Source organism: Anthonomus grandis, chromosome 20 (assembly GCF_022605725.1).
Source record: "Anthonomus grandis grandis chromosome 20, icAntGran1.3, whole genome shotgun sequence".
Lineage (NCBI taxonomy): Eukaryota > Metazoa > Arthropoda > Insecta > Coleoptera > Curculionidae > Anthonomus > Anthonomus grandis.
In genome coordinates, this window is record NC_065565.1 from 6,754,414 (window position 1) to 6,772,886 (window position 18,473).

Consider the following 18,473-nt stretch of genomic DNA (forward strand, 5'->3'; position numbering starts at 1 on the left):
CTATGGGAGCTATCGGGAAAATTCCAACGGTTTTGTCTTAGTTTCGTCCTTCTGAATCCAACGAGACCATCCGCAAGGTCGTAGCTTCTACGGGAGCCGAGATATGGCATTTTTGTAGCCCATTTTTGGCCTCAAAAACGGACGTCGAAAACGACTTTTTCAGGATTTTCAAAGTGCTCTCATTCCCTTAGTTCTGCTCGGATCCTGTTATAACCCGGTGTTTTCGTAATCTAGGTGACCCAAATAACACGCTGGTATACTTAGTTTGATTTCGAAAAAAATGAATTTTTGGTGAAAAAATTCGATACGGGGGGGTATACCCGGAAAATGAAAAAACCCAAACTTTGAAGGCTCATATCTCGGCTTCTATGGGAGCTATCGGGAAAATTCCAACGGTTTTGTCTTAGTTTCGTCCTTCTAAATCCAACGAGACCATCCGCAAGATCGTAGCTTCTACGAGAGCCGAGATATGGCATTTTTGTAGCCCATTTTTGGCCTCAAAAACGGACGTCGAAAACGACTTTTTCAGGATTTTCAAAGTGCTCTCATTCCCTTAGTTCTGCTCGGATCCTGTTATAACCCGGTGTTTTCGTAATCTAGGTGACCCAAATAAGACGCTGGTATACTTAGTTTGATTTCGAAAAAAATGAATTTTTGGTGAAAAAATTCGATACGGGGGGGTATACCCGAAAAATGAAAAAACCCAAACTTTGAAGGTCGATATCTCGGCTTCTATGGGAGCTATCGGGAAAATTCCAACGGTTTTGTCTTAGTTTCGTCCTTCTGAATCCAACGAGACCATCCGCAAGGTCGTAGCTTCTACGGGAGCCGAGATATGGCATTTTTGTAGCCCATTTTTGGCCTCAAAAACGGACGTCGAAAACGACTTTTTCAGGATTTTCAAAGTGCTCTCATTCCCTTAGTTCTGCTCGGATCCTGTTATAACCCGGTGTTTTCGTAATCTAGGTGACCCAAATAAGACGCTGGTATACTTAGTTTGATTTCGAAAAAAATGAATTTTTGGTGAAAAAATTCGATACGGGGGAGTATACCCGAAAAATGAAAAAACCCAAACTTTGAAGGTCGATATCTCGGCTTCTATGGGAGCTATCGGGAAAATTCCAACGGTTTTGTCTTAGTTTCGTCCTTCTGAATTCAACGAGACCATCCGCAAGATCGTAGCTTCTACGAGAGCCGAGATATGGCATTTTTGAAGCCCATTTTTGGCCTCAAAAACGGACGTCGAAAACGACTTTTTCAGGATTTTCAAAGTGCTCTCATTCCCTTAGTTCTGCTCGGATCCTGTTATAACCCGGTGTTTTCGTAATCTAGGTGACCCAAATAAGACGCTGGTATACTTAGTTTGATTTCGAAAAAAATGAATTTTTGGTGAAAAAATTCGATACGGGGGGGTATACCCGGAAAATGAAAAAACCCAAACTTTGAAGGCTCATATCTCGGCTTCTATGGGAGCTATCGGGAAAATTCCAACGGTTTTGTCTTAGTTTCGTCCTTCTGAATCCAACGAGACCATCCGCAAGGTCGTAGCTTCTACGGGAGCCGAGATATGGCATTTTTGTAGCCCATTTTTGGCCTCAAAAACGGACGTCGAAAACGACTTTTTCAGGATTTTCAAAGTGCTCTCATTCCCTTAGTTCTGCTCGGATCCTGTTATAACCCGGTGTTTTCGTAATCTAGGTGATCAGAATAAGACGCTGGTATACTTAGTTTGATTTCGAAAAAAATGAATTTTTGGTGAAAAAATTCGATACGGGGGGGTATACCCGAAAAATGAAAAAACCCTAACTTTGAAGGCTCATATCTCGGCTTCTATGGGAGCTATCGGGAAAATTCCAACGGTTTTCTCTTAGTTTCGTCCTTCTGAATCCAACGAGACCATCCGCAAGGTCGTAGCATCAACGAGAGCCGAGATATGGCATTTTTGTAGCCCATTTTTGGCCTCAAAAACGGACGTCGAAAACGACTTTTTCAGGATTTTCAAAGTGCTCTCATTCCCTTAGTTCTGCTCGGATCCTGTTATAACCCGGTGTTTTCGTAATCTAGGTGATCAGAATAACACGCTGGTATAGTTAGTTTGATTTCGAAAAAAATGAATTTTTGGTAAAAAAATTCGATACGGGGGGTTATACCCGAAAAATGAAAAAACCCAAACTTTGAAGGCTCATATCTCGGCTTCTATGGGAGCAATCGGGAAAATTCCAACGGTTTTGTCTTAGTTTCGTCCTTCTGAATCCAACAAGACCATCCGCAAGGTTGTAGCTTCTACGAGAGCCGAGATATGGCATTTTTGTAGCCCATTTTTGGCCTCAAAAACCGACGTCGAAAACGACTTTTTCAGGATTTTCAAAGTGCTCTCATTCCCTTAGTTCTGCTCGGATCCGGTTATAACCCGGTGTTTTCGTAATCTAGGTGATCAGAATAAGACGCTGGTATACTTAGTTTGATTTCGAAAAAAATGAATTTTTGGTGAAAAAATTCGATACGGGGGGGTATACCCGAAAAATGAAAAAACCCAAACTTTGAAGGCTCATATCTCGGCTTCTATGGGAGCTATCGGGAAAATTCCAACGGTTTTGTCTTAGTTTCGTCCTTCTGAATCCAACGAGACCATCCGCAAGGTCGTAGCTTCTACGAGAGCCGAGATATGGCATTTTTGTAGCCCATTTTTGGCCTCAAAAACCGACGTCGAAAACGACTTTTTCAGGATTTTCAAAGTGCTCTCATTCCCTTAGTTCTGCTCGGATCCTGTTATAACCCGGTGTTTTCGTAATCTAGGTGATCAGAATAAGACGCTGGTATACTTAGTTTGATTTCGAAAAAAATGAATTTTTGGTGAAAAAATTCGATACGGGGGGGTATACCCGAAAAATGAAAAAACCCAAACTTTGAAGGCTCATATCTCGGCTTCTATGGGAGCTATCGGGAAAATTCCAACGGTTTTGTCTTAGTTTCGTCCTTCTGAATCCAACGAGACCATCCGCAAGGTCGTAGCTTCTACGAGAGCCGAGATATGGCATTTTTGTAGCCCATTTTTGGCCTCAAAAACCGACGTCGAAAACGACTTTTTCAGGATTTTCAAAGTGCTCTCATTCCCTTAGTTCTGCTCGGATCCGGTTATAACCCGGTGTTTTTGTAATCTAGGTGATCAGAATAAGACGCTGGTATACTTAGTTTGATTTCGAAAAAAATGAATTTTTGGTGAAAAAATTCGATACGGGGGGGTATACCCGGAAAATGAAAAAACCCAAACTTTGAAGGCTCATATCTCGGCTTCTATGGGAGCTATCGGAAAAATTCCAACGGTTTTGTCTTAGTTTCGTCCTTCTGAATCCAACAAGACCATCCGCAAGGTCGTAGCTTCTACGAGAGCCGAGATATGGCATTTTTGTAGCCCATTTTTGGCCTCAAAAACGGACGTCGAAAACGACTTTTTCAGGATTTTCAAAGTGCTCTCATTCCCTTAGTTCTGCTCGGATCCTGTTATAACCCGGTGTTTTCGTAATCTAGGTGATCAGAATAAGACGCTGGTATACTTAGTTTGATTTCGAAAAAAATGAATTTTTGGTGAAAAAATTCGATACGGGGGGGTATACCCGGAAAATGAAAAAACCCAAACTTTGAAGGCTCATATCTCGGCTTCTATGGGAGCTATCGGGAAAATTCCAACGGTTTTGTCTTAGTTTCGTCCTTCTAAATCCAACGAGACCATCCGCAAGATCGTAGCTTTTACGAGAGCCGAGATATGGCATTTTTGTAGCCCATTTTTGGCCTCAAAAACGGACGTCGAAAACGACTTTTTCAGGATTTTCAAAGTGCTCTCATTCCCTTAGTTCTGCTCGGATCCTGTTATAACCCGGTGTTTTCGTAATCTAGGTGATCAGAATAAGACGCTGGTATACTTAGTTTGATTTCGAAAAAAATGAATTTTTGGTGAAAAAATTCGATACGGGGGGGTATACCCGAAAAATGAAAAAACCCAAACTTTGAAGGCTCATATCTCGGCTTCTATATGAGCTATCGGGAAAATTCCAACGGTTTTGTCTTAGTTTCGTCCTTCTGAATCCAACGAGACCATCCGCAAGGTCGTAGCTTCTACGAGAGCCGAGATATGGCATTTTTGTAGCCCATTTTTGGCCTCAAAAACGGACGTCGAAAACGACTTTTTCAGGATTTTCAAAGTGCTCTCATTCCCTTAGTTCTGCTCGAATCCTGTTTTAACCCGGTGTTTTCGTAATCTAGGTGACCCAAATAAGACGCTGGTATACTTAGTTTGATTTCGAAAAAAATGAATTTTTGGTGAAAAAATTCGATACGGGGGGGTATACCCGAAAAATGAAAAAACCCAAACTTTGAAGGTCGATATCTCGGCTTCTATATGAGCTATCGGGAAAATATCAACGGTTTTGTCTTAGTTTTGTCCTTCTGAATCCAACGAGACCATCCGCAAGGTCGTAGCTTTTACGAGAGCCGAGATATGGCATTTTTGTAGCCCATTTTTGGCCTCAAAAACGGACGTCGAAAACGACTTTTTCAGGATTTTCAAAGTGCTCTCATTCCCTTAGTTCTGCTCGGATCCTGTTATAACCCGATGTTTTCGTAATCTAGGTGACCCAAATAAGACGCTGGTATACTTAGTTTGATTTCGAAAAAAATGAATTTTTGGTGAAAAAATTCGATACGGGGGGGTATACCCGAAAAATGAAAAAACCCAAACTTTGAAGGTCGATATCTCGGCTTCTATATGAGCTATCGGGAAAATTCCAACGGTTTTGTCTTTGTTTTGTCCTTCTGAATCCAACGAGACCATCCGCAAGGTCGTAGCTTTTACGAGAGCCGAGATATGGCATTTTTGTAGCCCATTTTTGGCCTCAAAAACGGACGTCGAAAACGACTTTTTCAGGATTTTCAAAGTGCTCTCATTCCCTTAGTTCTGCTCGGATCCTGTTATAACCCGATGTTTTCGTAATCTAGGTGACCCAAATAAGACGCTGGTATACTTAGTTTGATTTCGAAAAAAATGAATTTTTGGTGAAAAAATTCGATACGGGGGGGTATACCCGAAAAATGAAAAAACCCAAACTTTGAAGGTCGATATCTCGGCTTCTATATGAGCTATCGGGAAAATTCCAACGGTTTTGTCTTAGTTTTGTCCTTCTGAATCCAACGAGACCATCCGCAAGGTCGTAGCTTTTACGAGAGCCGAGATATGGCATTTTTGTAGCCCATTTTTGGCCTCAAAAACGGACGTCGAAAACGACTTTTTCAGGATTTTCAAAGTGCTCTCATTCCCTTAGTTCTGCTCGGATCCTGTAATAACCCGGTGTTTTCGTAATCTAGGTGACCCAAATAATACGCTGGTATACTTAGTTTGATTTCGAAAAAAATCAATTTTTGGTGAAAAAATTCGATACGGGGGGGTATACCCGAAAAATGAAAAAACCCTAACTTTGAAGGCTCATATCTCGGCTTCTATGGGAGCTATCGGGAAAATTCCAACGGTTTTCTCTTAGTTTCGTCCTTCTGAATCCAACGAGACCATCCGCAAGGTCGTAGCATCAACGAGAGCCGAGATATGGCATTTTTGTAGCCCATTTTTGGCCTCAAAAACGGACGTCGAAAACGACTTTTTCAGGATTTTCAAAGTGCTCTCATTCCCTTAGTTCTGCTCGGATCCTGTTATAACCCGGTGTTTTCGTAATCTAGGTGATCAGAATAACACGCTGGTATAGTTAGTTTGATTTCGAAAAAATCAATTTTTGGTGAAAAAATTCGATACGGGGGGGTATACCCGAAAAATGAAAAAACCCTAACTTTGAAGGCTCATATCTCGGCTTCTATGGGAGCTATCGGGAAAATTCCAACGGTTTTCTCTTAGTTTCGTCCTTCTGAATCCAACGAGACCATCCGCAAGGTCGTAGCTTCTACGAGAGCCGAGATATGGCATTTTTGTAGCCCATTTTTGGCCTCAAAAACGGACGTCGAAAACGACTTTTTCAGGATTTTCAAAGTGCTCTCATTCCCTTAGTTCTGCTCCGATCCTGTTATAACCCGGTGTTTTCGTAATCTAGGTGATCAGAATAACACGCTGGTATAGTTAGTTTGATTTCGAAAAAAATGAATTTTTGGTAAAAAAATTCGATACGGGGGGTTATACCCGAAAAATGAAAAAACCCAAACTTTGAAGGCTCATATCTCGGCTTCTATGGGAGCAATCGGGAAAATTCCAACGGTTTTGTCTTAGTTTCGTCCTTCTGAATCCAACGAGACCATCCGCAAGGTCGTAGCTTCTACGAGAGCCGAGATATGGCATTTTTGTAGCCCATTTTTGGCCTCAAAAACCGACGTCGAAAACGACTTTTTCAGGATTTTCAAAGTGCTCTCATTCCCTTAGTTCTGCTCGGATCCTGTTATAACCCGGTGTTTTCGTAATCTAGGTGATCAGAATAAGACGCTGGTATACTTAGTTTGATTTCGAAAAAAATGAATTTTTGGTGAAAAAATTCGATACGGGGGGGTATACCCGAAAAATGAAAAAACCCAAACTTTGAAGGCTCATATCTCGGCTTCTATGGGAGCTATCGGGAAAATTCCAACGGTTTTGTCTTAGTTTCGTCCTTCTGAATCCAACGAGACCATCCGCAAGGTCGTAGCTTCTACGAGAGCCGAGATATGGCATTTTTGTAGCCCATTTTTGGCCTCAAAAACCGACGTCGAAAACGACTTTTTCAGGATTTTCAAAGTGCTCTCATTCCCTTAGTTCTGCTCGGATCCGGTTATAACCCGGTGTTTTTGTAATCTAGGTGATCAGAATAAGACGCTGGTATACTTAGTTTGATTTCGAAAAAAATGAATTTTTGGTGAAAAAATTCGATACGGGGGGGTATACCCGGAAAATGAAAAAACCCAAACTTTGAAGGCTCATATCTCGGCTTCTATGGGAGCTATCGGAAAAATTCCAACGGTTTTGTCTTAGTTCCGTCCTTCTGAATCCAACAAGACCATCCGCAAGGTCGTAGCTTCTACGAGAGCCGAGATATGGCATTTTTGTAGCCCATTTTTGGCCTCAAAAACGGACGTCGAAAACGACTTTTTCAGGATTTTCAAAGTGCTCTCATTCCCTTAGTTCTGCTCGGATCCTGTTATAACCCGGTGTTTTCGTAATCTAGGTGATCAGAATAAGACGCTGGTATACTTAGTTTGATTTCGAAAAAAATGAATTTTTGGTGAAAAAATTCGATACGGGGGGGTATACCCGGAAAATGAAAAAACCCAAACTTTGAAGGCTCATATCTCGGCTTCTATGGGAGCAATCGGGAAAATTCCAACGGTTTTGTCTTAGTTTCGTCCTTCTGAATCCAACGAGACCATCCGCAAGGTCGTAGCTTCTACGAGAGCCGAGATATGGCATTTTTGTAGCCCATTTTTGGCCTCAAAAACGGACGTCGAAAACGACTTTTTCAGGATTTTCAAAGTGCTCTCATTCCCTTAGTTCTGCTCGGATCCTGTTATAACCCGGTGTTTTCGTAATCTAGGTGACCCAAATAAGACGCTGGTATACTTAGTTTGATTTCGAAAAAAATGAATTTTTGGTGAAAAAATTCGATACGGGGGGGTATACCCGAAAAATGAAAAAACCCAAACTTTGAAGGCTCATATCTCGGCTTCTATGGGAGCTATCGGGAAAATTCCAACGGTTTTGTCTTAATTTCGTCCTTCTGAATCCAACGAGACCATCCGCAAGGTCGTAGCTTCTACGAGAGCCGAGATATGGCATTTTTGTAGCCCATTTTTGGCCTCAAAAACGGACGTCGAAAACGACTTTTTCAGGATTTTCAAAGTGCTCTCATTCCCTTAGTTCTGCTCGGATCCTGTTATAACCCGGTGTTTTCGTAATCTAGGTGATCAGAATAAGACGCTGGTATACTTAGTTTGATTTCGAAAAAAATGAATTTTTGGTGAAAAAATTCGATACGGGGGGGTATACCCGGAAAATGAAAAAACCCAAACTTTGAAGGCTCATATCTCGGCTTCTATGGGAGCAATCGGGAAAATTCCAACGGTTTTGTCTTAGTTTCGTCCTTCTGAATCCAACGAGACCATCCGCAAGGTCGTAGCTTCTACGAGAGCCGAGATATGGCATTTTTGTAGCCCATTTTTGGCCTCAAAAACGGACGTCGAAAACGACTTTTTCAGGATTTTCAAAGTGCTCTCATTCCCTTAGTTCTGCTCGGATCCTGTTATAACCCGGTGTTTTCGTAATCTAGGTGACCCAAATATGACGCTGGTATACTTAGTTTGATTTCGAAAAAAATGAATTTTTGGTGAAAAAATTCGATACGGGGGGGTATACCCGAAAAATGAAAAAACCCAAACTTTGAAGGCTCATATCTCGGCTTCTATGGGAGCTATCGGGAAAATTCCAACGGTTTTGTCTTAGTTTCGTCCTTCTAAATACAACGAGACCATCCGCAAGATCGTAGCTTTTACGAGAGCCGAGATATGGCATTTTTGTAGCCCATTTTTGGCCTCAAAAACGGACGTCGAAAACGACTTTTTCAGGATTTTCAAAGTGCTCTCATTCCCTTAGTTCTGCTCGGATCCTGTTATAACCCGGTGTTTTCGTAATCTAGGTGACCCAAATAAGACGCTGGTATACTTAGTTTGATTTCGAAAAAAATGAATTTTTGGTGAAAAAATTCGATACGGGGGGGTATACCCGAAAAATGAAAAAACCCAAACTTTGAAGGCTCATATCTCGGCTTCTATGGGAGCTATCGGGAAAATTCCAACGGTTTTGTCTTAATTTCGTCCTTCTGAATCCAACGAGACCATCCGCAAGGTCGTAGCTTCTACGAGAGCCGAGATATGGCATTTTTGTAGCCCATTTTTGGCTTCAAAAACGGACGTCGAAAACGACTTTTTCAGGATTTTCAAAGTGCTCTCATTCCCTTAGTTCTGCTCGGATCCTGTTATAACCCGGTGTTTTCGTAATCTAGGTGACCCAAATAAGACGCTGGTATACTTAGTTTGATTTCGAAAAAAATGAATTTTTGGTGAAAAAATTCGATACTGGGGGGTATACCCGAAAAATGAAAAAACCCAAACTTTGAAGGCTCATATCTCGGCTTCTATGGGAGCTATCGGGAAAATTCCAACGGTTTTGTCTTAGTTTCGTCCTTCTAAATACAACGAGACCATCCGCAAGATCGTAGCTTTTACGAGAGCCGAGATATGGCATTTTTGTAGCTCATTTTTGGCCTCAAAAACGGACGTCGAAAACGACTTTTTCAGGATTTTCAAAGTGCTCTCATTCCCTTAGTTATGCTCGGATCCTGTTATAACCCGGTGTTTTCGTAATCTAGGTGATCAGAATAAGACGCTGGTATACTTAGTTTGATTTCAAAAAAAATGAATTTTTGGTGAAAAAATTCGATACGGGGGGGTATACCCGAAAAATGAAAAAACCCAAACTTTGAAGGCTCATATCTCGGCTTCTATGGGAGCTATCGGGAAAATTCCAACGGTTTTGTCTTAGTTTCGTCCTTCTAAATCCAACGAGACCATCCGCAAGATCGTAGCTTTTACGAGAGCCGAGATATGGCATTTTTGTAGCCCATTTTTGGCCTCAAAAACGGACGTCGAAAACGACTTTTTCAGGATTTTCAAAGTGCTCTCATTCCCTTAGTTATGCTCGGATCCTGTTATAACCCGGTGTTTTCGTAATCTAGGTGATCAGAATAAGACGCTGGTATACTTAGTTTGATTTCAAAAAAAATGAATTTTTGGTGAAAAAATTCGATACGGGGGGGTATACCCGAAAAATGAAAAAACCCAAACTTTGAAGGCTCATATCTCGGCTTCTATGGGAGCTATCGGGAAAATTCCAACGGTTTTGTCTTAATTTCGTCCTTCTGAATCCAACGAGACCATCCGCAAGGTCGTAGCTTCTACGAGAGCCGAGATATGGCATTTTTGTAGCCCATTTTTGGCTTCAAAAACGGACGTCGAAAACGACTTTTTCAGGATTTTCAAAGTGCTCTCATTCCCTTAGTTCTGCTCGGATCCTGTTATAACCCGGTGTTTTCGTAATCTAGGTGACCCAAATAAGACGCTGGTATACTTAGTTTGATTTCGAAAAAAATGAATTTTTGGTGAAAAAATTCGATACGGGGGGGTATACCCGAAAAATGAAAAAACCCAAACTTTGAAGGTCGATATCTCGGCTTCTATATGAGCTATCGGGAAAATTCCAACGGTTTTGTCTTAGTTTCGTCCTTCTGAATCCAACGAGACCATCCGCAAGGTCGTAGCTTCTACGAGAGCCGAGATATGGCATTTTTGTAGCCCATTTTTGGCCTCAAAAACGGACGTCGAAAACGACTTTTTCAGGATTTTCAAAGTGCTCTCATTCCCTTAGTTCTGCTCGGATCCTGTTATAACCCGGTGTTTTCGTAATCTAGGTGATCAGAATAAGACGCTGGTATACTTAGTTTGATTTCGAAAAAAATGAATTTTTGGTGAAAAAATTCGATACGGGGGGGTATACCCGAAAAATGAAAAAACCCAAACTTTGAAGGCTCATATCTCGGCTTCTATATGAGCTATCGGGAAAATTCCAACGGTTTTGTCTTAGTTTCGTCCTTCTGAATCCAACGAGACCATCCGCAAGGTCGTAGCTTCTACGAGAGCCGAGATATGGCATTTTTGTAGCCCATTTTTGGCCTCAAAAACGGACGTCGAAAACGACTTTTTCAGGATTTTCAAAGTGCTCTCATTCCCTTAGTTCTGCTCGAATCCTGTTATAACCCGGTGTTTTCGTAATCTAGGTGACCCAAATAAGACGCTGGTATACTTAGTTTGATTTCGAAAAAAATGAATTTTTGGTGAAAAAATTCGATACGGGGGGGTATACCCGAAAAATGAAAAAACCCAAACTTTGAAGGTCGATATCTCGGCTTCTATATGAGCTATCGGGAAAATATCAACGGTTTTGTCTTAGTTTTGTCCTTCTGAATCCAACGAGACCATCCGCAAGGTCGTAGCTTTTACGAGAGCCGAGATATGGCATTTTTGTAGCCCATTTTTGGCCTCAAAAACGGACGTCGAAAACGACTTTTTCAGGATTTTCAAAGTGCTCTCATTCCCTTAGTTCTGCTCGGATCCTGTTATAACCCGATGTTTTCGTAATCTAGGTGACCCAAATAAGACGCTGGTATACTTAGTTTGATTTCGAAAAAAATGAATTTTTGGTGAAAAAATTCGATACGGGGGGGTATACCCGAAAAATGAAAAAACCCAAACTTTGAAGGTCGATATCTCGGCTTCTATATGAGCTATCGGGAAAATTCCAACGGTTTTGTCTTAGTTTTGTCCTTCTGAATCCAACGAGACCATCCGCAAGGTCGTAGCTTTTACGAGAGCCGAGATATGGCATTTTTGTAGCCCATTTTTGGCCTCAAAAACGGACGTCGAAAACGACTTTTTCAGGATTTTCAAAGTGCTCTCATTCCCTTAGTTCTGCTCGGATCCTGTTATAACCCGATGTTTTCGTAATCTAGGTGACCCAAATAAGACGCTGGTATACTTAGTTTGATTTCGAAAAAAATGAATTTTTGGTGAAAAAATTCGATACGGGGGGGTATACCCGAAAAATGAAAAAACCCAAACTTTGAAGGTCGATATCTCGGCTTCTATATGAGCTATCGGGAAAATTCCAACGGTTTTGTCTTAGTTTTGTCCTTCTGAATCCAACGAGACCATCCGCAAGGTCGTAGCTTTTACGAGAGCCGAGATATGGCATTTTTGTAGCCCATTTTTGGCCTCAAAAACGGACGTCGAAAACGACTTTTTCAGGATTTTCAAAGTGCTCTCATTCCCTTAGTTCTGCTCGGATCCTGTTATAACCCGGTGTTTTCGTAATCTAGGTGACCCAAATAAGACGCTGGTATACTTAGTTTGATTTCGAAAAAAATGAATTTTTGGTGAAAAAATTCGATACGGGGGGGTATACCCGAAAAATGAAAAAACCCAAACTTTGAAGGCTCATATCTCGGCTTCTATGGGAGCTATCGGGAAAATTCCAACGGTTTTGTCTTAGTTTCGTCCTTCTGAATCCAACGAGACCATCCGCAAGGTCGTAGCTTCTACGAGAGCCGAGATATGGCATTTTTGTAGCCCATTTTTGGCCTCAAAAACGGACGTCGAAAACGACTTTTTCAGGATTTTCAAAGTGCTCTCATTCCCTTAGTTCTGCTCGGATCCTGTTATAACCCGGTGTTTTCGTAATCTAGGTGACCCAAATAAGACGCTGGTATACTTAGTTTGATTTCGAAAAAAATGAATTTTTGGTGAAAAAATTCGATACGGAGTTGTTTGAAATTATAATGCGCATCGGAGGCAATAGGAAAATCACTTTTATGTACAACAGTTTTTCAGAAAACCTGAAAAAACCAACCTCTTAACACTGATTCCTTGATTTTCTCAAAAACTAATCGAAATATTGAAAGTTTCCCGCTCATAAATACGATCACACACTTCAATATACGAACCATTCGTCATTTTACCACCCAACAAAAAAGTTCACGGGGCTCCACGTTCAGTTTTCCACGAAGTTTCATAGAAACTCGCATTGATTTACGTGTGCGACAATAAAACGAATAAAAACCCACTCGTCTGGGACGGACACGAATGTTCATTTAAATACATTGAACTATCAGGAAAAATTTAGAAATTATTAATACAACCCTAAATTAAATTTTTTAATAAATTCTCACTATTGTTCATGCCTAAAATCCATTAATATTAAATACGTAAGGTGTAACATAAGGCCCGGGCAATATCGCTTCCTAAGGAACCTAATAACATGTAAATCTCCTGAATAATTTGAATTTTAAATATGTGCAAGAAGGATAATCAAAATCCGGGTCGGTTTATGAAATATATTATAGATCCTGTATAATGAGGTTATTTTTGCGCGAATATAGCAAGAAAAAGGGTTTTTAGTGTTCAGCGGTTTATGGTCATCTTTGTCTAACTTTAGCGGAAAAACTAGCTTAGACAGAGACAAGAGATTAAGTCAGGAGTGAGCGCTCATGTCTCTACTTTAAAACGAGACTAAATTCATTAAAAATTTTTTGACCAGTTTTTGAGGTATGATCAATTGAATCAAGGCAGTGCCGTCTATGGTAGTGGAAAGTTAATTAGCGGTTTATGGTCATCTTTGTCTAACTTTAGCAGAAAAACGGGCTTAGACAGAGACACGAGATTAAGTCAGGAGTGAGCGCGCATGTCTCTACTTTAAAACGAGACCAAATTCATTAAAAATTTTTTGACCAGTTTTTGAGGTATGATCAATTGAATCAAGGCAGTGCCCCCTATGGTAGTGGAAGGTTAATTAGCGGTTTATGGTCATCTTTGTCTAACTTTAACGCAAAAATTAGCTTAGACAGAGACAAGAGATTGAGTCAGGAGTGAGCGCGCATGTCTCTACTTTAAAACGAGACCAAATTCATTAAAAATTTTTAGACCAGTTTTTGAGGTATGATCAATTAAATCAAGGCAGTGCCCCTATGGTGTTGGAAGAATAATTAGCGGTTTATGGTCATCTTTGTCTAACTTTAGCGGAAAAACTAGCTTAGATAGAGACACGCAATTAAGTCAGGAGTGAGCGCGCATGTCTCTACTTTAAAACGAGACCAAATTCATTAAAAATTTTTAGACCAGTTTTTGAGGTATGATCAATTGAATCAAGGCAGTGCCCCTATGGTGTTGGAAGATTAATTAGCGGTTTATGGTCATCTTTGTCTAACTTTAACGCAAAAACTAGCTTAGACAGAGACAAGAGATTAAGTCAGGAGTAAGCGCGCATGTCTGTACTTTAAAACGAGACCAACTTCATTAAAAATTTTTAGACCAGTTTTTGAGATATGACTTGTTGAACCAAGGCAGTGACTTGTATGGTAGTGGAAGATTAATTAGCGGTTTATGGTCATCTTTGTCTAACTTTAGCGGAAAAACTGGCTTAGACAAAGACACGAGATCAAGTTTCCCTTCTTTAAACTGATGCGAGCATTTTGTCCGGCCCTGTACAGTGGTTCTAAATATGTCTATTTTTAATTTTGCCTCGATTTTTTGCCACACCCTGTATATTTATGAGAAAATGTGTAAAAAGGAAAAAGTTAGTCCGAGATATGAAGAGTAACATGTAAAAAATACAACCCTGTACAATGATCCTAAATATTTTTATTTTTATTTTTTAAAAACTAGTTTTATGGCAATTTTCAGGGTTTTTTTAGGGTAACTTTGTCCCAATTTCCTTGGACCCCCTGTATATTTACAAAAAATTATGTAAAGAGAGAAAATTTAGTGCAAAGTATCAAGAGTAACATATCAAAAGTACAACCCTGTACAGTGGTCCAAAATGTCTTAATTTATTTTTTTTGTAAAGTGGTTTTATAGCAATTTTCACGGTTTTCTTAGGGTAACTTTGTCCTAATTTCCTTGGACCCCCTGTATATTTACGAAAAATTATGTAAAGAGAGAAAATTTAGTGCGAAGTATAAAGAGTAACATATTAAAAATATAACCCTGCGCAGTGGTCCAAAATGTCTTAATTTAATTTTTTTGTAAAAAGGTTTTTTGGCAATTTTACGGTTTTCTTAGGGTACCTTTGCCCCAATTTCCTTGGACCCCCTGTATATTTACGAAAAATTATGTAAAGAGAGAAAATTTAGTGCAAAGTATAATGAGTAACATACCAAAAGTACAACCGTGTACAGTGGTCCAAAATGTCTTAATTTAATTTTTTTGTAAAAGGGTTTTATGGCAATTTCCACGGTTTTTTTAGGGTACCTTTGCCTCAATTTCCTTGAACCCCCTGTATATTTACGAAAAATTACGTAATAACAAAAATTGTAGTCCAAGGTCCGAAGAGTAACATATCAAAAATTCAGCCCTGTACCTTAACCCTAAATATTTTATTTTTTTTTTTAAGTATTTAATGTCGATAAATTAACCTTTATAAGCCTCCTCAATTAATTTTTAAACTCCTATGAAATTCATAGTATAACTTCTATACAAAAAGGAGGATCCTTTTCCTTCTTTCTAACACGATTTCTCCCCCTATACATCATCATGTCAAAGTTAAGTACATTGCTTTTCCATTAGGCGAATCCAATTACTTTTTAAATTGCTCCCGTAGCAAACCATTAATACCACCACGGAAAAATCGGGAAATATCAATTTAAGTCTCGAAATAAATTATTATAGTTGACTTTAATGCAATGTTTTAAAAAAGATATTGAGAAGGGGGATTAATGTAGTTCAACCCTCCCAATTAAGGGTGAAATTTAAAAACCGCCTCATAAATATGTAGGATTCAAACGGACCGCATATAAATTACGTTTTAATTCGGTTTAAACAACAAAAACACAAATCACTGTGGCGGGGATAAGCCTCGGATCAAAAAAAAATCGTTTTAATTTAAAACGTTACTCACCCGATGTGGTCCGGTGGTTTAAGGTGAGAAAAAACATCAATTTTCTCTTTTGTTCCTTTTTCCACACGCATCATTAGGGTGACACGATCTAAAACAACAAGAACGTTCATATCAAATTTCCCGCAATTTTCTTGCAGACTCTTGGGACGGGGAGAGGGGGGTGTAGACCTTAAATGGTTCCGTCTCTTTTCTGCAATTATCTCGACTGAAATGGGAGTTATATATATATACAGGTGGTGTAGAGTGTAGTAGTTAAATATATTTGTTTTTGGTTATTTTTATAAGGCAAAATGCCAATAACTTAAAAAGGGTGTAAGATAGAGCTTTGAAAATTCACATGAAGATTTTCTGGTTAATTACATTGGATACGTGTTTTAGGGTTTTTCGAAAAATTTACTAACTTAATTTTTTTTTTTTTTTTTTTTTTTTTAATTTGACAAAATGCTCATAGCTCCGAAACCGTTGCACCTAGAGCTTTGAAATTTTTGGTAGATCGTTAAATCACTTAAAATGCTTCAAAGAAGTCTTATATTGAAAATGTATCTGAAAAAAGTTATACCCAAAAAGTCTGATTCAAAAAATCCAAAGGGGTACGTACCCATGGGAAAATGTTCATAATTTTGGTTTTTATTTTTTTTCTGGAAAACTATTGGTTTAAGAAAAAAATGGTTTAAATAAAAGTTGTTTGGAATTTCAAGGCGCATGAGATGCAATAGCAAAATAATTTTTAGGTCCAATAGTTTTCCAAAAAATTAAGGAAAACGCTAAAACAGTTTTTCTTGATTTTCTCAAAAACTATTGGGAATATTAAAAATTTTCTTTTAGCATTGAATTTGAAATTTAAAATAAAACAAATCATAAAGAATAACTTTTAGCCGTAAATCCAAAAATGAAAGAGTTATGGACGATTTTTAAAAAAATGAAAAATTTTTAGCCCAAAAATTCGGAAAAAAATTTTTTTAAAAAAATTAATTTTTTTTTGTTAAATCGTTAAAACACTCAAAATACTGCAAAAAAGTCTTATAACACTTTTTTGAAAAATGTACCTGAAAAAAGTTATACCCAAAAAGTCTGTTTCAAAAAATCCAAAGGGGTACCCCTGGGAAAATGTTCATAATTTCGGTTTTTATTTTTTTTCTGGAAAACTATTGGTTTAAGAAAAAAATAGTTTTTATAAAAGTTATTTGGAATTTTAAGGCGCATCAAATACAATAGGAAAATAATTTTTAAGTTCAATAGTTTTCCAGAAAATTAAGGAAAACTCTGAAACAGTTTTTCCTAATTTTCTAAAAAACTATTGGGAATATTAAAAATTTTCTTTTAGCATTGAATTTTAAATTTAAAATGGAACAAATCATAAACAATAACTTTTAGCCGTAGATCCAAAAATAAAAGAGTTATGGACGATTTTTGAAAAATCGATAAATTTTTAAACCAAAAGTTCGGAAAAAAAAATTTTTTCAAAAAATTATATTTTTTTTTCGTTAAATCGTTAAAACACTTAAAATACTGCAAAAAAGTCTTATAACACTTTTTTGAAAAATGTACCTGAAAAAAGTTATACCCAAAAAGTCTACTTCAAAAAATCCAAAGGGGTACCCATGGGAAAATGTTCATAATTTTAGTTTTTATTTTTTTTTTCTGGAAAACTATTGATTTAAGAAAAAAATAGTTTGAATAAAAGTTGTTTGGAATTTAAAGGCGCATTAGATGCAGTAGCAAAATAATTTTTAGGTCCAATAGTTTTCCAAAAAAATAAGGAAAACTCTAACACAGTTTTTCCTGATTTTCTCAAAAACTATTGGGAATATTAAAAATTTTCTTTTTGCATTGAATTTAGAATTTAAAATAAAACAAATCATAAAGAATAACTTTTAGCCGTAGATCCAAAAATTAAAGAGTTATGGACGATTTTTGAAAAATTGAAAAAATTTTTGACCAAAAATTCGGAAAAATTTTTTTTTTTAAAAAACTTGAATTTTTTTTTGGTAAATCGATAAAACATTCAAAATACTACAAAAAAGTCTTATAACACTTTTTTGAAAAATGTACCTGAAAGACGTTATAACCAAAAAGTCTGCTTCAAAAAATCCAAAGGGGTACCCATGGGAAAATGTTCATAATTTTGGTTTTTATTTTTTTTCTGGAAAACTATTGATTTAAGAAAAAAATGGTTTAAATAAAAGTTGTTTGGAATTTCAAGGCCCATCAGATGCAATAGCAAAATAATTTTTAGGTCCAATAGTTTTCCAAAAAATTAAGAAAAACCCTAAAACAGTTTTTCCTGATTTTCTCAAAAGATATTGGGAAAATTAAAAATTTTCTTTTAGCATTGAATTTTAAATTTAAAACAGAACAAATCATAAAGAATAACTTTTAGCCGTAAAGCCAAAAATAAAAGAGTTATGGTCAATTTTTGAAAAATCGAAAAATTTTCGGACGAAAAATTCTAAAAAAAATTTTTTTTGAAAAAATTAAAAAATTTTTTTGGAAATCGTTAAATCACTCAAAATACTGCAAAAAAGTCTTATAGCACTTTTTTGAAAAATGTACGTGAAAAAAGTTATACCCAAAAAGTCTGCTTCAAAAAATCCAAAGGGGTGCCCATGGGAAAATGTTCATAATTTTGGTTTTTATTTTTTTTCTGGAAAACTATTGATTTAAAAAAAATATGGTTTAAATAAAAGTTGTTTGGAATTTCAAGGCCCATCAGATGCAATAGCAAAATAATTTTTAAGTTCACTAGTTTTCCAGAAAATTGAAGAAAACTTTGAAACAGTTTTTCTTCATTTTCTCTAAAACTAATGAGAATATGGAAAATTTTCTTTTAGCACTATATTCCTCATTAAATATAGAACAAATCATAAAGAATAATATTTAACTGTAAATCAAAAAATAAAGAAGTTATAGACGATTTTCGAAAAATTGAAAAAATTTTGGACCGAAAATTCGAAAA

At 37.6% G+C, this 18,473-nt stretch overlaps 2 protein-coding genes across 4 annotated transcripts in view; one reads left to right on the forward strand and one right to left on the reverse strand.

Moving 5' to 3' along the window:
* Positions 1-18,473, reverse strand: part of LOC126747893 (kanadaptin-like) — a 246,814-nt gene that overhangs the window by 129,023 nt on the left and 99,318 nt on the right. The window contains exon 2 of the mRNA XM_050456862.1: positions 15,518-15,605. Within this exon, the coding sequence (XP_050312819.1) occupies positions 15,518-15,591 (74 nt within the window). The 5' untranslated portion in view covers positions 15,592-15,605. The remainder of the gene's footprint in view (positions 1-15,517; positions 15,606-18,473) is intronic.
* Positions 1-18,473, forward strand: part of LOC126747900 (tachykinin-like peptides receptor 99D) — a 161,958-nt gene that overhangs the window by 25,632 nt on the left and 117,853 nt on the right. The window lies entirely within an intron of this gene.